The sequence below is a fragment of the Oryzias melastigma genome, linkage group LG17 (assembly GCF_002922805.2).
Source record: "Oryzias melastigma strain HK-1 linkage group LG17, ASM292280v2, whole genome shotgun sequence".
In the NCBI taxonomy this organism is placed as follows: Eukaryota; Metazoa; Chordata; class Actinopteri; order Beloniformes; family Adrianichthyidae; genus Oryzias; species Oryzias melastigma.
Window position 1 is genome coordinate 28,748,544 of NC_050528.1, and position 18,575 is coordinate 28,767,118.

Genomic DNA, 18,575 nt, shown 5'->3' on the forward strand with positions numbered 1-18,575 from the left:
AAAGAAGTTAATCATGTTTACCTTGGATGACAGTGAGTGGAACGGGTTCTTCTTCTCCACAAAGAACCCCGCCACCGGTTTAGCTCTTTCAAAACTCCAGAAGTACTGCAGCACAATGATCAGGTTCCCGTACGCCACCATGAAGGGGGAGGACATCATGGCGTAGCGCCTCCGGTCCCTCACCATCCACAGAATGCACGACCACATGAGGAAGACGAACGTCAGCCAGCTGACGTATGTGATGCTCCACGCCTGCAGGAGACGAGGCCGACATGTAAACTGTGATGATCCAGTACCAACAGAGCTCGTTTGAGAGGCTCATTAGGGACGACAGGCTGACTACTAATAATGCTAAAGGAGGAGTGGTTCTCTCCTCCACGCCTTTGAGGTGGATTCTTTCATTAGCATCTACACACAAGCTGGGCTCTTTGACTCGTGTGTTCCAGATTTTATGATTCCAGCTTTTTCTTGTCAGTCTTTCTGCCATGTGGAACTCAGGAATCTGGAGACCTGATAATTGCTCCATGCAAGAGAAAAGAACAGAACGATTTTCTTCTCTGTCTTAGTTTTACAGCTGCCTCTTCAAGCTCAAATGAAAAGTGTCTGTCATTGTTTATAAAGACAGAAACTTCTTAATGGACAAACTCAGGTGCCAACTGCTCTCTCTGCCTATCTCTTGTTGTCTTTTTAGCTCCATAGTCTCCCCACTACATTGATCTGTGTTGTATGTGTGTCTCAGTGTCTGTTTTTTTTGTGTGTTGTGCATTGTTTGTGTTTACTGTCTGTCTAAATACAAAAATATGATAGCATTTGTCAATGGCTGTATTTTTTAATGAAAAATTGGTTATATTTTGAAAATTGTCTGGATTTTCTTGTGTGTCTTGGCATAACTTCCTTGACGCGGATCACTTGCGCAAAAAATAGACGAGACGCTGGAACAATCGCGTTCACGGCCGGCTCGCATCTGGTGTGAACTACACCAGTGATCCCCAACCACGGTCGTGGATCAATGGCCACTGGGCCGCGGAAGAAATAATAAATCATACCCGTCAAAAATCTTTTATTCTGAAAAATGACCGGATTCTCCCGATTAGCTTGAGCGCTGAAAGCAATCAGACAGCATGTAACACGAGAAATGTTGGATGTGGAGCCTTTCTTTGCAAAAGGATGGGATAAGTGCAGGAACAGAAGATCAGGTCATTCCACACACCGGGCCTGTTTCAGAGAAATGTGGCTTTCACGAATGAATCTAATCTTTTGAACGGACACAGAAATGCTCCAATAAGCTCAAACATTCAGATGAACTCTTCAGAGAAGCGCACACAGGGGGAGGGGTCGTAATCATGAGTTTGAGTTCTGTTTTGTGAAAAATGTTTTTGTGTTAAAATGTTTCACTTAAAGTCTTTGCATGGAGCTTCAGAGGATTCTGATTTGTTTCCTGTTGAGCATCAATAATTGACTTGATGGTTACATTTTGTTCACGTATTTAAGTTTTTTTTTTTTTTTATTTTGAGATGAGCTTATAACAGTAAAATAAACTTTCTTTTAACCACTTCTGACATGTAACTAAATCAAGAGACCTTATGTGTTTTATCCATCCTCCAACATGTACACATGTCAGATGACTGAGTGAAATGATGATCATTATTACGCTTAAAGCACGTGTTCTTATTTCGCTGTGACTTGTGATAAATCCTCGTGGGCTGACGGGTCCGCAGCCACAAAAAGGTTGGGGTTCACTGAACTACACCGTAGGTTAACAAGAGCGGCGAATGGAAGTGGCCTCCATTTCACGCCACTTCCACATGCAATGTAAACCTGGCGTTACACTCATAATTGCTTTTAATTAAGCTTCTTTAAATGTTTTTTTAATTTACCCTTTTAATTAGACCTCTTTGTAAAGAAATCTAGCACCACAAAATACACAAAACAAACCTGAGACTTTAAGTCAATATCAAAATAGTTAGGACGGATAGGGAAACTTAACTTTATAAAAAGTTTTATTAGACCTAGAAAAATAAAAGCCCAGGAGTGTCCTTAAAGAGAAAGCTATTCAATTACAAATAAACATTTTTAGCTTTTTTGGTAAAAAAAATTATATATATATATATATATATATATATATATATATATAGTATTTATGTCATATTTTTCAAATTAGACACTATTATAGACATATTTTTCATTATGCATGTTTGGGCTATTTTTGTCATTTAGTTTCATTTGGCAACCCATTCTTAGAAGTTTGTTTAAAATGTTTCAGTAGTTTAGCACAGGAACATGTGTGACCTGCCGGACTCACCATCATGGCTATGAGAGCACAGATGTAGCTTTGTTTCATGATAAAGTGGAAGACTTTCACCATGGCTCCGACTCCTTTCTTCTTCACGTCATTCTCCTCATCCTCAGACTCCTTTGCAGCCGAATCCTCTGGAGGTAGAAACACTTCGTACACGCACTCTTCCTTCTTTTCTGTTTAGAAGAACACAGGAGAACAGTGACATGACTGTCATCCCTTAAATCAGCTCATTCTTCAACACAAAAACTTTTAGGTCAGCCACTTATAGCTGCTCACGACACAAGCTAGCCTACTTAACGTTATTTAAGACCAAGCTCACTCCCCATCTATCATGATGTCTCACCAACAGAGCTTCTGCACGCAACAGAAAGACTTCCATTAAACCTAAAGCAGTTAATAAAAAACGAATATGTCCAAGTCACTATTAACAACAGCAGCTTTTTAAGGAAGTATTGCCCAAAACAGAGTCAAACTACTCCTCAGGTTGTCATTTATTTACACCTTAACCTCCTCATATTTACAGACATCTCATCACCTTTGCACCTTCCCCATTCAACGATTAAACTGTTCTGAGAACCAGCTCAGTGTAAATGTCTGCAAATGTAGAAATAGATGAAAATACAGCATACAAACTGTGCAGTTCCATAACTGTAAACATTATAATTTTGGAATAGCACTTGTGCATGTCAGGAAATGCACCGTCAGGGTTCTGTTGTGGATGGGAAGCAGCTCACCTATGCCGTCACTGGGCTGGTCCGTTTTATATTGAGGGGTAGAGTACAAGTTCAGATGGGGCGGTCCATTCTCTGTGGCCATGAAGTCGAAGGACATCCCATTTGAGGTAGGCACATTCTGCGGGTCATCAGAGACTAAATGAAATGCCTCTGTCTGAAGGCAAACTTACTATGGGTTCATGCAAATATCAGAACAAAAGGGAGTCACTTTAACTAAATCATTGAGTAACTTCAAATTACATGAACATAACTTCACTTTCTTTTAATTTTGCATAATGAAATTAACTTTGCTGGTTTCACTTTCTGTTGGTGGTTATCATGCTATGGAGTAGCGAAGCAACAGGGTGTTAAAGTACCTTTCACACTGCACATGCTCCGTTATCTGAGTGAATCTGTTCAATGAGCGGAAAAAAGCAAATACTCAAGACTGATGAGTGTATTTGTTTAATGATGTTAGGAATGAAGTTTTTAAAAAAAAAAAAAAAAAAAAAAAAAAAAAAAGAAAAACAACTAATTGTTGATCATTAAAAAAACAGGATTCATCAAATCTATGAATCACATTTCCTTCAAAGTAATACTAGTAAATAAATGTATTTCTATAGTTAAATAAAATTTATTTGAAGTTTAAAGTTGAAAAATTCACTTTTACCATATTGGCTCCACATTGAGATCCAATTTTAGGCTTGCTAACTGAAATGAGTGTATAATAACATTTTATTTGAATCTTTTATACTGGAATCTCCATAGAAAGAAATATTGTTTGCTGTAGTCCTATACACACACACACACACATATATATATATATACACACACACACAGTATTTCCCCCCCTTATTCGAGGAGGTAAGGGACTGGAGGAATCCGCGAAAATGCCAAATCCGCGAATACGGAGAACTCCCTTCCCCTGCAGCCGAAGGATGTCTGTTACCGATCCATAATCATCAAAAACACTTCTGATCATACTTTGTAAAACATTTATTTAAGAACATTGGAGTACAGCTCAACATAATGTTTTTCTTTTTAATTCAGAACCAAAGACTGCACAGCAGCCGCGGCGACAGCGTCCTTTACGACGGAGATGAGGAGCGCCTGTGCCTTAAAATCAGAAGCGCGCGCTTCATATATATATATATATATATATATATATATGTGTGTGTTCATTACATTGGATGCTTATACAAATGAACAGGAAAATTAGAATTATAGAAAAGAAGTAAATGAGGTAAAACAGCAACATTATCTTTAGAAATCTCTTTTGACAGAATTTCAGTATGATTGAACGTGAGAGGTAAATGTCATTTTGATCGGGCGTCTGGGCCCGTTTCTTACTGATCAAAACTCAGCAGGAGTCAAAGTCTTAGGTTTAGGAAAATACGATACCGCTATGAATTAATATAATAAACTAATTATATTATTTTCTCTTTGTTAATAAAAACAAAAATACAATGAGAAACTAGCATTTTCCTTTAAATTTAAAATCCTTTTTCTTACTTTTGGCAATTCATGCGACTTCCTTTCAAAATAAAAGCCTTCCTGTGCCACGAAGGGCTATCTCAGTGCAGCTAATGTACTTCTATGAAAAATTTAAACAACGCAAGACAAAGATGGCACTTTTTCCTTTTATACCTTAGGTCTACTTTAGTGAGCCGTTTATGTATAGCTACTAAAACCATAGTTGTGTACCATAACATCATATGTGCTTTTAATTGGACTCCTAAAGTGTGATTAATTAAAAAAAAGACTTTCTAATAGAAATAATCGGTACACACACAAATACTTAACTAAATCTTCTAATGAAAATTATCTGTTCATTATTTAATTTGTGTTACCTGATTTATTTTTAATGATTTTTGTATAAAAAAAATAAAATCAGTTTACATTCCTATGATACTTGCTTTATACCATCTCTCTCTCCCTTCCAATGGAAAATAATCTGCATACTTTAATAATCTGCATATTTTTGTTGATGTTTGATACTTGATTCAAATTAAGGATTTTTTTTTCCAATGAAAAAATAATCTGTATTTCGTCTGAATTTTGATAACAGGTCTGTATATGCAATAAAGTCTGAAATAGTGTTATATCTACTAACATAGTCGTGTGATTTATTGTTACTTGAGGATTCTTTATAACCTGAATCTATGTTGGAAAGATATACATATCTGATCTTAAGTTCTGAACTGGATAATGATAATACACGTAAAGGAAATGTTAAGGTCAAGCCGGGGTGGGATTATATAAGTTCGCTTCCTCCCACTCCCTTTCAGGCAATCTCTTAATGTCTATTTATCCTGAGTTTGACTTGTCTTTTATGGATGTAAACTTCTGATGATTGATTGTATTACACATGAGTTTACTTTTTTCTTTTGATTGCTTGAAATAAACAATTTTTAATCTAATCTAATTAAAAACATGTAACAATCAGTAAAGATCATATTTTTTACCAAATGTTTGTTTGGTATCTAAAATCTGTGCATTCTGTAGGTCGTGTAAAGCGAACAAGGCGTCTTTATGTCAGCAGGGATGGAAAAACCTAAGTGTACCTCAGCCACACATTTATGAATTTAGCTAATTTAAATTAAATAAATGCCAATTCAGTAACTCTTAATTTTAAAAATTACTATCATTTCATTTTTTCTTCAGCCAGAGAGCCACAGTGGAGGGGTAGAAGAGCCACATGTGGCTCCAGAGCTTCAGATTGCAGACCCTTAAAGTCTCCCCCCTTAATCTGTGTGATCAGTGTTGGCTGGTGGCCCGCTTGGTTTTACTGAGTGTTATATTTCACCAGACGTGTTTATTTGGCATTATTGTACAGCAAAAAGCTGCACCTTGAAATAACAAAAAAATGGGCCAATCACATGAGGATGCAGTGTGAAAAGCACTTTGCAGTTATCTCTGCCTTGCAGAAAGACTCTGAGGTAAAGACGGGAAGATTTAAGAACACATCCAGAGAGGCCGCACCTCGGTTGTACTGATGCCATCCAGGGTGGAGAGGAGCTATGGCGGAGGAAAAGAGCATAGAAGGCAAGAAGTGTTATCGATGTGCAGCTGAAGTCAAAGGCCTCTTTGGTCTTTATAGTCGCTGATGAGCAGGAACAAAGCCTTGCAGCGCTACTCTATAAATTGAGCCATCGCTCCTCAGTGTCTGCACACACTAAAAGCTGTTAAACCTCAGAGGTGCAGACCTTCAAACAAGGTCAGAAAGTGTGTAAGTGCTGCAGAAATTAAAATGTGAAACAGTGAAAGTTAGTAGCTTGCTGCATTCTGTGGCGTCGTAGTTAACAGTGAAGGAGGACAAAGCCGCTGTTTCAAGACTTTATAAAGTTTGAAGCTGTGTGGAAACTCCATCTCGGGTGACGTACATTTTTCTCATCTGTGCCCTGGCGTGATCCCCACCAAAGCTGCCTCTTCCTGTTGGCAGAGCTGCTGGTTTTGTTGTCGCACAGCTCCTCCTCACACATGTCATCCTCTGTGTCGTCCTGGAAAAACAAAGATAGATGGTTTAGTGTCTCATCTCTGCACTCTGCCTGCTGTCACGCAGCAGACGCGGCGTTCTCAAGGGGTTTGGTTTTAGCGCTCCTGCTGGACGCCGTACTGAAGAATGTAACACAGGAAACAACGTTACAAGTCATCCTGGCCGTCGCAGATAGAAAATCTTTAGAGGAAATGCCAAGAAAAACATACATCAAGTGTTTATGCAGAGCTTTCTTTTCTTATGGCAACCCTTTAACCGCCTGCTCAACCAAACAGTAAGAAACATGTTTTTAAAAATATTGATTGTGTGTATTACTCTCAGAGGTACGGAGGCCCTAGAAAAAAATTGAAGCAAAAAACATTATTTTTCCCAAAAATTGAAGTAAAAATATATATTTTTTTGTGGTTACTAACTGGTGCACACTAGATAATAACCAGAACAAACAAATTTTTCCTTCAATTTTGAGAAAAAAAAACTTTTTTTTTAGTTACTGGTGCACAGCAGTTACTAACCAGAACATTTTTATTTCTAAAAATTGAAGGTAAAAACAAACACTAACTGGTGCACAACACATAGTAACTTTTACAAAACCTCTATGTATCTTTACAAAAAATAAATACATTTCACTTCAATTTTTATTTTTATTTTTTACTTTGATGTCCCTTTAGGGGCAATAAGCAGCAGGAAAAAAAACTTTTTGATTATTTTTTTTTCTTTTTTGGGGGTAGTTAAAAGGTTAAAGAATTCTCAAAAAGGTGTAAAGACAAAATCAGTAAAGTCATAAGTTTATTTAATGAAACTTTAAGTGTAGTAAAAAAAACACAAGGGGAGCTCAACAAAAGAAAAGACTAAAGAGCAAAAGTTAAGTTTCTTTAACAATCTGCACTGAAATATTTAAATGATATTAGTAATAAAAGGGATTAAAGCAAATGTCCACTAAGACTTCTAAAAGACTAACATTATTTCTAACCTCACTCTTGCAGCAGTTTTGTTTTAGGTTTGGCAAAACTTCATATTGTGACCTGTCGTCCACGTGGTGGTTACAGGTTTGTACCAATATTCAACAGTAGAATGTGTGTGTGCATGAATGTGACTGTTACGATAAAGCACTCCGAAGAAGGTAGTAATACATAGTCCTGAAGGTTAAATGGTTTATTTATTTTCCAACAACAGAATTTTTTTTTACCTGCTGAGCACTGTCACATTTGTTTAAATATTTTGTTGTTTTAAAAAGAAGTGAGGATGTTTCTTTCGTGGTCATTGAATCATTTGTATTCAAATATGAAACAAGAAAAGACCGTTTTTTTTTTGTTTTTTTTACAACACACTGCCTTTTAAGCTTTTGTCTCTCAAACATAAGAACTTTTTCTCTGAAACATGATCATATTTACAAAATGCTACAAGAAAGTCAGTAAAAAGTACATATTTGTTTTACTAAAGGTTAGTTTGAATGTTTTTCCTCCTCTAACATCAAAAATACTTTTGCTTAGAATGCGCGTTGCCTGTTGTGTTTGTATAGTTTGAAATAATTAAAAAACACAGAATGTTTCTTTGCGTTTTCTCCCAAAAATTCTAAAAAATCCCTGAATTTTAAGCGTAATAAATAATGTTCTATTCTATATTAGACTTTGAGCAACATGTACAGTGATCTCAGTAGAGATCCGTCCATCATAATCTGACATCTCCACAAAGTCAGCTGATTTACGTAGTGATCATTCTTTATTGTTAACCTCTAATCTAAAGTGTCAGAGTATGTGAAAACACATTCCTCTGTACAGATCAATAATGTATACAGCCCTACAGGTTCTCAGGGAGAAATTGATCCAGCTATAAAAGCACTAATCCATAACTCTATTACCAGAGGGAGGAGCTGCGCCTCGAGCCCTGGAGTGAGGAAAGCTGGAAGTGGAACATCATGTGAAATATTTCAGAAAGAGGAGGACAGTCCCCTCAACAGCAATGGTTCAGTCCAAGGCTGGATTAACTGGATCCAGCCCACCACAAATCAAAGGATCAGGAGGGTTTATTTTAGCCTAAGCAGAAAATGTAAACATGAAAAATCTGTTCTGTTCTCACATGACGATAAACTAACAGGTTTGTGTCTTTGGAGAACAGCTGTTCCTCACGTGAGGAACGGCCTGCATGGGAACACTGCTGATGATGCACTGATGTTCCTCACAGGAGGAACTCACTTCACATAACAAACTGTTCATTTGCCACATCATTTTTTTATTATTATTAAAAAATGTCAGAATTCAGCCACTGATTTGAGTCGTTATTGGAGCTGTCAAATTATCTAGTTATTGCGATTAATTAATTAATCGTGTTAATCTCATTTTTGCACCGGATGATTACTCCTGTGCTCTGCACACCTGGAGGAGCATGTTATACTGCTCACACCATGGTCACTTAAGAAAAAAATAAATATTAGTAAATTATTAGAACTTCGGTCTTGTTATATCTTTTACATTTAATTTGTTTTTTGAAAAGCGAACTGTTTAATACACGATGTGCATCACGTGCTCCACTCCAGCTCCTTTTTGAGAAAGATGATCGTCATGAGAAGTTTAGTAAAAACAACATTTTAGAGTCAATGTTCACCCCTTTTCACTTACTTTGGTCCAGATGATAAAGCTAAAGTTTATATCAAAAACCATAACTAAGTCTCAATAGTTAAATTCCTCCGTGGTGTTTCATTTCTTCCATCTTAGATTCTCTATTTCTTTTCTTCTTGACCTCAGTATTTAAAATTATCAAATTCACCCCATTAGGTTTAAATAAAACTATAAAATGTCTTTTCTACTGTCTTGCTGTAATATTAATTGAGAGTTCATGTTCAATATTTTTTGGATTGCTCAGAAAAGTGTTCCTACTGTTTTTTGATATGGCAAATTAGATTAGAACATTCTAATATGTATTTTTAGTGCTTTTTAAAATGTTAATTGTTCAAGATGGGAAAAAATGACCTCTCAGTGGTGTCAAAGTAAAGGTCGTTTATAATTTTAAAAAAGACTTAACAAAACGACCTTTTTAGCTTTATTTTTATCTTTTACTGCCTCACAAACTTAAATAAAACACCTCAAAATGAAGCTTTTCAGAGAAATTATTAGGTTAAAAAATTTAATCAATTAATTAATTAGATTAAATAATTACAGTTGATGGCAAATGAATCGCACAAAAAAGGAATCGCATGACAGCAGTAGTTTTTACTAGTTTTTAGAATGTTATTTTCACAGAACTGTTGTGAAATATTAAATTCCTATCAGTTCCTCACAGGTAACACCATACCAGATTTCTGGTATCATCAAATGCTTGTTGATTACTTGGTTCACGTGTCGAAGTCAAGGCCCGAGGGCCGGATCCGCCCAGCAGGGTAATTAAATCCGGCCCTCCAGATCATTTTATTTTATTATTATTATTAACAGCCAGATGTTATCTTGTATTGTTGTGACAGGATATATTTTATGAAGAGCAAAATCTTTTGGGAAATTTATAAGTAGTGCTGCCACAAACGATTATTTCAGTTGTCGACTAATCGGGTCATGCACAAAGTGGATGTAAAACACATCTTAACCATCTTTAGCTTTAAACTAACTAAAAACTAGATATGAAGCATTACCTGTGATAATGCTAGTGTGAATGCTGTTAGCTGAATTTGGCTGCTGAAGATGTTAGTGCTGATAGCTGAAGATGCTGAAATTGATAGCTAAAAATGCTGAAGCTGATATCCAATTAAAATATTAGATAAATGCCGAATTAGCCTAAAAAGTAGAAAAAAGCCTAAGTTAGTCAAAACAGCTAGCATGCATCTGAAATATTATCTAAAAACCAAAATTAGCCTAAAACATGAAAAAAGCCTAAATTAGCCAAAACAGCTAGTATGGGGCTGCAATATTAGATAAATAATTCCAAAATAGCCTAAAAAAACTAAGAAAAAAAATCCTAAATCAGCCAAAACAGCTAGCCTGTAACTGAAATATTAGCTAAACTCTAAAATAGCCTAAAAAACTAGCATAATCTTACTATAACTTTCCACTTGACTACACTCTGACTCCATATAATATAAAGTACCGACTAATCAAATATTACATAAATTGGTCGACTAATCGTGGCGTCCCTTTTTATAAGTTCAATTTTTTTTTTAATAAAAAATGACATCCAAGTACAGAAGTTTGAAGGTCTTTTCTTTTAACATTTATTTAATTTTAACTTGTATATTTTTGACAGAATATATTACTATGGGGGTAAAATATTGAAAGTTATTTAAGGTTTAAGTTGATTTATTCTGGGATAATATTCCTGCCTGTTTTTATTCATATTTACCTGTATGTTAAAAAAAAAGTTAAATTTTTAAAGTTTGAAAGTTTTAACAATTTCATGTTTTTTATGTGATTAATTAATGTTTATCATGTGATCTAATGTGTGTTTTGGATTTTCTGCCCCTGTGTGATTGAGTTGGACACCCTAACTTAGTTTCTATAAATGAATAGTTTTCAGGTTTTCAGGGGCTGGTTGCCTGATCTTCACTTCTTTTTCTTGTCTTACTCTGGTTTCTCACAGTTTAGTTCATGTTTTGCTAATTAAATATTGAGTTTCTCCCTCAAGTTCCTTTCTCTTTCATTAGGTTCCTTCACACCACCAAATAATGACAGAACGTACAACCAGCAGATAAAGACAAAAGCCTTTTCCAACACCACAGCCGTGAATCAGCTGCCTGTCGTAAATGACCTGCAGCACAGCAGCGTTATTCCAAGAAGGTTTCTCCATCGATGCTTCGTCAAAATTAGACCAGCAGTGTCTCAGATAACACCAAAACTACACACAGCAGATGCATCTAGACAGCAATCGATTGTCCAGGAATTTCTATTTGCACCGTTTCAGTCATCACAAATCTACCTGGCAGCCCGTTTAATCCAATCTGAATCTATTTCAGCTCAGAGTCAGAAAATATCAGACCTGTGAGCTACGTAGGTTATACATTCCTGAGAGATTGATCTTTATGTTAACTGAAAAAAACTTCATCAGTAGAAAACAAGACAAAAAGAATCAGTGAAGCTGCTGTTCTCCACAGGCATCAGACATGCTGACAGAGAAGTCAGAAACTTTTGAAGGACGACAGTGTGTTTTGATATCACAGGAAAAGACATTTAGCTGTAAAACGGCCTGCACTGGTGTTCTGCAGGTGTGTCTGCTGGGCTCACCATCAGATGGTCGATGGGCTCCTGCAGCCAAAGACGGATGAGTGTGGCCAAGGTGTAATAGAGAACCAGCAGCATGATGGGGCTGACAAAGTGGTACCACTTACGATCGCTGTGCACAGTTAGCTTCCATGTGCAGCTGCAGTTGCTCTGAACAATGGGGGAGATGCCAAACACTCTGCAGACAGAAACAGAGGAGCAGGATCGTTGATAAATGAATAAACATTGTAATTCTTATGAAAAATGTGCTATACAATCATGTAGACCAGAGGTCTCAAACTCAATCGCACAAGGGGCCAAAACCCAAAACACACATTAGGTCGCTGGCCAAACAGGATAAATATTTAATGATCAAACATTAAAATACATTTTTAAAACTGTAACTTTTTTAAATAATTATTAACTAGATATATAGCATTACCTGTGATAATGCTAGTGTTTAGCAGAATTTGGCCACTGAAGATGCTAGTGCTGATAGCTGAAGATGCTGACACTTTTAGTTAAAAACCATTAAGCAAATGGCTGAAATCGCTGAAGCTGATAGCTGAAAACAGTGCAACTAATAGCCAACTAAAATATTAGCTAAATGCCAAATTAGCCTAAAAAACAAAAAAATAAAAAATAGGTTAGCCAAACAGCTAACATATAGCTGAAAAATAGCTAAAATTCAAAATAGCCTAAAAAAACTACAAAAAGCCTAAATTAGCTAAAACAGCTACACTGTAAATTTTACCTAAATTATAAAATAGCCTAAAAAACTTTTTAAAAAGCTTAAATTTGCCAAAACAGCTAGCATGGAGCTGAAATATTATCTAAACTCCAGAACAACCTAAAAAATCTTAGTAAATTCCAAAATAGTACAAAAAGCTATCAGAACGTCAATATTTAAACTTCAAAACCTAAACTTTTTAACATAATTATGTAATTATGTAGTTACTCTTACTATCAAGACATTCTACTTAGCATAAGAAGACCTTAACTATTGGGGAAAAATGAAAAAACATTTGGTAAGATACTAATTTGAAATATACTGTTGGATATCCATTAAAAGCATAAATAGATATACATTTTAAATTCATATATTGAATTCCAAGAATTTCTGACACCTGTAAGCATTAGTTAAGAGCATCCAATTGGGTGAGGTTTAACTTTTCGTTTCTGGGGTTTTTGGGTGTCCATGTCCATCCGTGGAAGGTTGTAAAGAGTGACTGCCTCTTTAGTGGAGCACCCAAGTGTCTTTGAGTGTCTTTGAGACTCGTACAGCCACTACAGTGGACATCAATGGAACGTACATTGTCGTGCGTGTTTGAAAGTATATCATGAAGTATTCGTAGGGATAATGGAAGTTACATGCACTTATAACGAACAGGTGACAGAGAGCCTGCATGAAGAAATGTCATCAGCTCTGCATTTCTACATTTAGGCACAGGCCGAGACAAATTGATCTTTTCATTTTCTGCAATGATTAACATGTTGACGAGTTTGAATCGTTTTTTTACCGATTCACGAAGAATCGTTACATCCTGAAACTCAAAACATCCGATCTTTTCAAGTGCTTTTGTTCCACAGAGACAAAAAGCAGAAAAACACAAAGAAAACAAGTTAGAATCCTGATCACTCCAACATTGTCCCCACTGACATGTAGTTCACAAACTGTGAATTTTCTCCTCCATCTGCTCTCTCTGCAAGTATAATCTCCAAACGGGGTAAACGGGCTTCATGAACGTTTCTGCTGTGGTTTATCGTATCAATCAATAGTTTCCATTTTCTTCAGGGACAGTTGAGTTTCATGTGGTTCTAGTACAGCTTTATGCTAATTAATTTTGTGACTTTTTTACGAGCTATGTGAAATATACTATTTCCCTTGTGCTAAAGTTACCTTTAGGCATCTTTAACTTGCATGTAAACAGACTGTACTGAGCATTAAAGCCACGGCGTGTTCTCCAACACGTTTGCGTTCTGGCCTTTGCCCCGGCACATCCTCAAACACCACACTGGACCAAATATAACCAGAACTCCACAGACCCGGAATCCCCACTGCAGCTGCTTTTCCTCTTTTCCTGAGCAGCTTTTTAGGGTTTGGTGAGGCACCTTTATCTGCTGTCACGGGTGTGTTCTCAGACTGAGGTAATGCTCGGGTCAGGGGGGGGGCGGTGCATAAACACAGCGAGTAGATTACTCAGATGTGAGGTTCCCAGCAGAGCATTGCTCACACATATCTGAAGTTCAGCCTCACTTTGTTTCTGTGAGGTGTTTGTGTTACTATTTTTACGTTTACAAGTGGGAACAATGTCTTACTAATAAATACTATAAAAGACAAATCTAAGAAAGCTGCCGTTCTGACAGAAGTCTGGATAGAACCCTGACAGGAAGAGATTGGACCCCAGGAATCTGAGCAATGCAGTGAGGCTGAGAATCTGTTTGTCCTGAAAGGATTTCACAGGGTTCACTTCTTTTCCTCCCGAGCAGAACAGAGTTCATCTGTTCAGGAACTGTGCTGACGTGTGTGTGACAAGAGCTCAGATTTAGGAGCCTCTCGAGTCCTTCCTTCATGACACGCGGAGCCCTGACCACCGTCCCGACCCCAGCACACTTCCTGAACGGTTTCTTCTTACAGCTGGGGAAGGCCGGCTGGTCACATGACTGGGACTTCCATTGTATGGCGGACAGACAGGAAGTGGAGTGGAAGCTGGAGCCTCTCAACAGCCTCAATCAACAGCAGACTTGCAACAAGGCCGATCCACTGTCAACACGGACAATTAGGGCCGGCCCTCAGCGGGCCATTGTCCCGAGAGTTTCCCTGAAGGTGCGCTCAACGGAAGTGGGTTTCTTTTAACATTACATCATGCCCAAGTTTTCACAGAAAGTAGACAGAAACCCCCCAGCTCAGACTAAATCAACAAGATTGTGAAATACTTGACCTACTATTTGTGCAAAGAAACACAACATATACTAAAAGGAGCAACCCCCCCCAAAAAAAATGAGTTTCTGAAGCAAAAAACTGTTTGTTGCATTGGAGCTCCAGTGTTTTTGTTCAATGATTTATGTAAGTTTTTAATCGTTAACACAATCAACATAATTCCAGTAATTCTGAAGGAGAAAAGCAGCACGAGTATGTTAAACTATGACAATTTAAAAAAAAAAAAAAAAAAACGTTCCCAGTATTGTTTTACTTATGATCATGAAGTTTTTTAATCAAACTCCCATAGGATAAATATCTTAAAAAGCCATTTTTCATGTTGATATGAAGCCTCTGTTTCCCAAATCTCCTCTGAGAGGGCGTGGCTTTAGAAGCTGAGGAGCCCTGCCCTCATCCCCCCCTGTCTAAGTATGATAGCTCTGTCTCTCACTAGCATAAATCTTCACCACTGCTATATAAAAATGTCCATAAAAATGTATGTTGTGATCCGGAGGTCAGCTGGGACGAGGAAGTGAAGATCTTCATGGACAAATAAGGATCAGCTTTAAGTGAACAAAAAAACAGATTGAAAACTTGAAAAATAGACTTTGTAACTGAAAAAAAGGAAAATTTGATAACAAGAGATTGTAAATTTGAAAAAAACATTTTTTTTTTGAAAATTTGAAAAAAATACTGAAAATTAGATTAAAAAACTATTAATGTGAAAATGACCAATTGAAAATTTGACGTGCCTGATCCAATGACATTTCGGCTCCCCAACGTCCGGGTCTGCTGCCGATAACCTAACACTGGGTTCACACGGGAACGTAGGCCGCCTGTATTCGGCGCCCTCGTTAACCTATGGCGTCGTTCACACCAGGCGCAGAGCGGCACGGTCCTCCGCGGAGGGCACGCGCGGTGCAGCGGATGGTTTCTGCGTTTGCTTTACTTTGTGTGTGAGCCGCGTCAATTGTGGCAGGAAGTTACATAAAGATACATGAGAAAATCTGGTTTATTTTCAAAATACAACCAATTTTTCACAATAAAACGCCTTGATTGACGAATGTGATCATGTTCTTGTGTCTAAACAGACTGTAGAGTTGAAAAAAAAACAAAAAAAAAAACACAAAGCGGAGCGGAAGCCGCTGGGCGGCGCTTTGTGGCACTTCCGCGTCCAGTGTGAACTCCACATAACCCGTAAACTGGACGCACAACGGAACGGGACGTACAACGGTCCCCAAACTGGACGCACAGCGGTCCCGGGTCTTGGTTAGGGTATTTGCACCAGTCGCGTCCCGTGGACCGGTCCGCATTTGAATAAAACGCTCAGACCTTTGATTTGATTGGGCCTTGAATTGAAACCACCAAAGGATGTTTTTCGACGCGCTGCCGGCTGTCAATGACTTCAGTAAAGCTAGAATGTGATCACACAGTCCAACAGAAGACAGAAATAAGTGATCCCGAAACGCAGATTCTCAACCATAAAAATAACTTTACTTTAATTTCTGCCTCATAGCAAAAATGTCAGATATTTTAAATGAAAGCAAGAGAGACCAGAAACGCCACAGAGCCCGGGCCTGAAGCTCCCCATCTCACACAGTTAAATTTGTTACCATAGCATAAGCTATAATTGTAAATACAACCTATATTTGGTCAAATGTGCCATAAATGAGTTTGTTGAAGGAAGCTGCTCCTCAGTCTGTATCGCTGCACTGAACAAACTGTGGTCGAGTCTGTTCGTTTCAGTGAGGCTGTATTCTGATGGGAGAGCTCGTCTGTTGATAGGCTGGAATTCAAATGTTGATGAGCAACTTCTCCACTGATGTCCAAAACAAAAATCGTAACTCTCAGTCTATGAAACGACAAGCATTTTATCATCGTTATCAAACAACGCTCAACGGTTACATCTCTAGCTGTAAATGGATTTCTTTCAGCCACATTTCAACGCAATATTTTGTTTTGGGATATTTAGCTTTTTTTTTTTTTAACTAAACCTGCTTCACTATAACATGATTCAGCAGAATCGACCAGACATTGTGAGGTAATCAACCTAAAAAAATGAGTTTTGTTGGAGGAGTGAAAAAAGCAGCTATTTGGGGGAACATTCCTTTATTTATTCACTCAAAGTCTTTTTATTTGACAGAGTCAGCTCTCATTACAGCTGTGACGAACATGTTGGCAAGAAGCTCAACAATGTGGCTTTAGTCCAACCGCAGCATGTCACCGCTGCGACCACAGACAGCTGATCGTCTCCTCCCTCCTGCATAATAAAAGAGGCTGGATGCTGGAAAGCTCTGCAGCTCGGTTTGATGCGCCGCATCGATACGCTGAGCTTGACTTTTCCTAATTCAGCTTTAAATAATGTTTACTCTTTTAAAAAATTCTAAAACAAAAACAACAGATTATATTTCAAATGTTAAAGGTTTTCCTGATGAGGTATTACAGGCAAGAAAATGTAAAAGTGATGTTCTGGAGGGAAAAAAGAAACAAATGAAGAGGATTCAGTCCAAATCCCCCCATCATAATGTATAAATAAAATTTGAATCCCCAACAAGTGAAGATGTTTTTAATGCTCAGATCCAGTCTCTGTCCAGAACTCGTACGCTGTTCATACTTGGTCTGCTTCCTTTCCTTGAAGCGGTCCTCCTCAAACTGTGGGGAGTTCCTCCTCCAGGAGGTGTGGGAGCGTGACGGGGCATGCACACATTTCACCTACCGTCACTACTGTCTTCTGCCTTTTCTGAAGACAAAGTGCAGATTTAAACTGAACTATCAGTGTCAACAACAATGCTGTGAGCTCATTTAGAGACTGGGAACTCCGGGGTGTTTAGTTCTATGATTCCTGCACTTCAAGTCTTTTTGCTATAAATAATTTCCCCTTTGCTGTTGTGATTCGAACACGGTGTGCAGACAAAAACAGAGTTACTGAAGCAGCTAATGCTGTGATGACAGGAAGCTTTCATGAACCATGTTTGCTCTCCTCCAAAAATGACTCCATAGACAGAACAGCTTCTGTTTCCTGACAGCTTTTTATTTGTGGTTAATCTGAGGGATAAATCTATCAGATTTAGGCTGTCAATGATGATCTCTGCTCATTGCTTTTAGTTAATTAGAAGAAGAACCTGCTGACCTCAATACCCACAAAAGATTATACTTCATGTTTTAATTTCAAGGTTAAGCTTGACTCAGCGTTTTTCCTCATCATCTTTAAAAAGAGAAACATGTTAGTGAGTGAGAAGCTCTGATGGTACACGTGTGTGCAAATCTGACCGGATATATTCGTCCTGCGGCGAGACGGACTCCTGAAAGAACTGGAACTGGTACAGGTACAGCACGATGATGTGTCCGGCGCTGTAAATGGCCATCAGGACGCACATGCAGCTGAAGATGAGGGTGTTGAAGGTCCGGCAGAGGGACCACCACGTGCACAGGAAGAGGAAGATGGAGAAGTAGACGAATGAAGTCAAGGAAGGCAGCATGACGCCTGAGAACACGAAAAGAAACAAATTACCTTTGAATCTAAACTTTTATGTAATAGTAAACTTTTCCTAGTACTTACATGGAACCACAGAAAGATCCAGAAACACTGTAGAAGTTGCTAAATCTAGATAATAATTTGATTTATTAATGGGAAAGTTACTTTTAGATATTACTGAGTCTATAAGTTTATGAAAGAAATTGAAATTTAAAGTTATATTTAAAAGGTTTTAATAGAAGTCTTGCTATCAAGTAATTCAGCTTGTTCAGGACATTACCGCTTGTACTTTTAGTATTCATAAACCTTATAGTTTTTTTTTTAATATTGAGCAAAATAGGCCCCATAGAAAATAAATGAGAAAATCTTTAAATTTCAACATTTTAAGTAGATTAGCAACAAGCTTTTAAATCTATTCTCGGGCTGTGTTTTTATCTTTTATAGTAAATTTATAAAATATTGGAGTTTATCTAATATTTTAGCAGCATGCTAACA

At 37.6% G+C, this 18,575-nt stretch overlaps 1 protein-coding gene across 1 annotated transcript in view; it reads right to left on the reverse strand.

Annotated features, from left to right (window-relative positions):
* Positions 1-18,575, reverse strand: part of LOC112151977 (piezo-type mechanosensitive ion channel component 2) — a gene marked incomplete at its 3' end in the record, with an annotated part of 96,189 nt that overhangs the window by 36,086 nt on the left and 41,528 nt on the right. Inside the window, 7 exon segments of the mRNA XM_024281161.2 lie at positions 22-252; positions 2,303-2,472; positions 3,034-3,151; positions 5,995-6,030; positions 6,396-6,512; positions 11,710-11,884; positions 17,876-18,089. Of these exon segments, the coding sequence (XP_024136929.1) occupies positions 22-252; positions 2,303-2,472; positions 3,034-3,151; positions 5,995-6,030; positions 6,396-6,512; positions 11,710-11,884; positions 17,876-18,089 (1,061 nt within the window).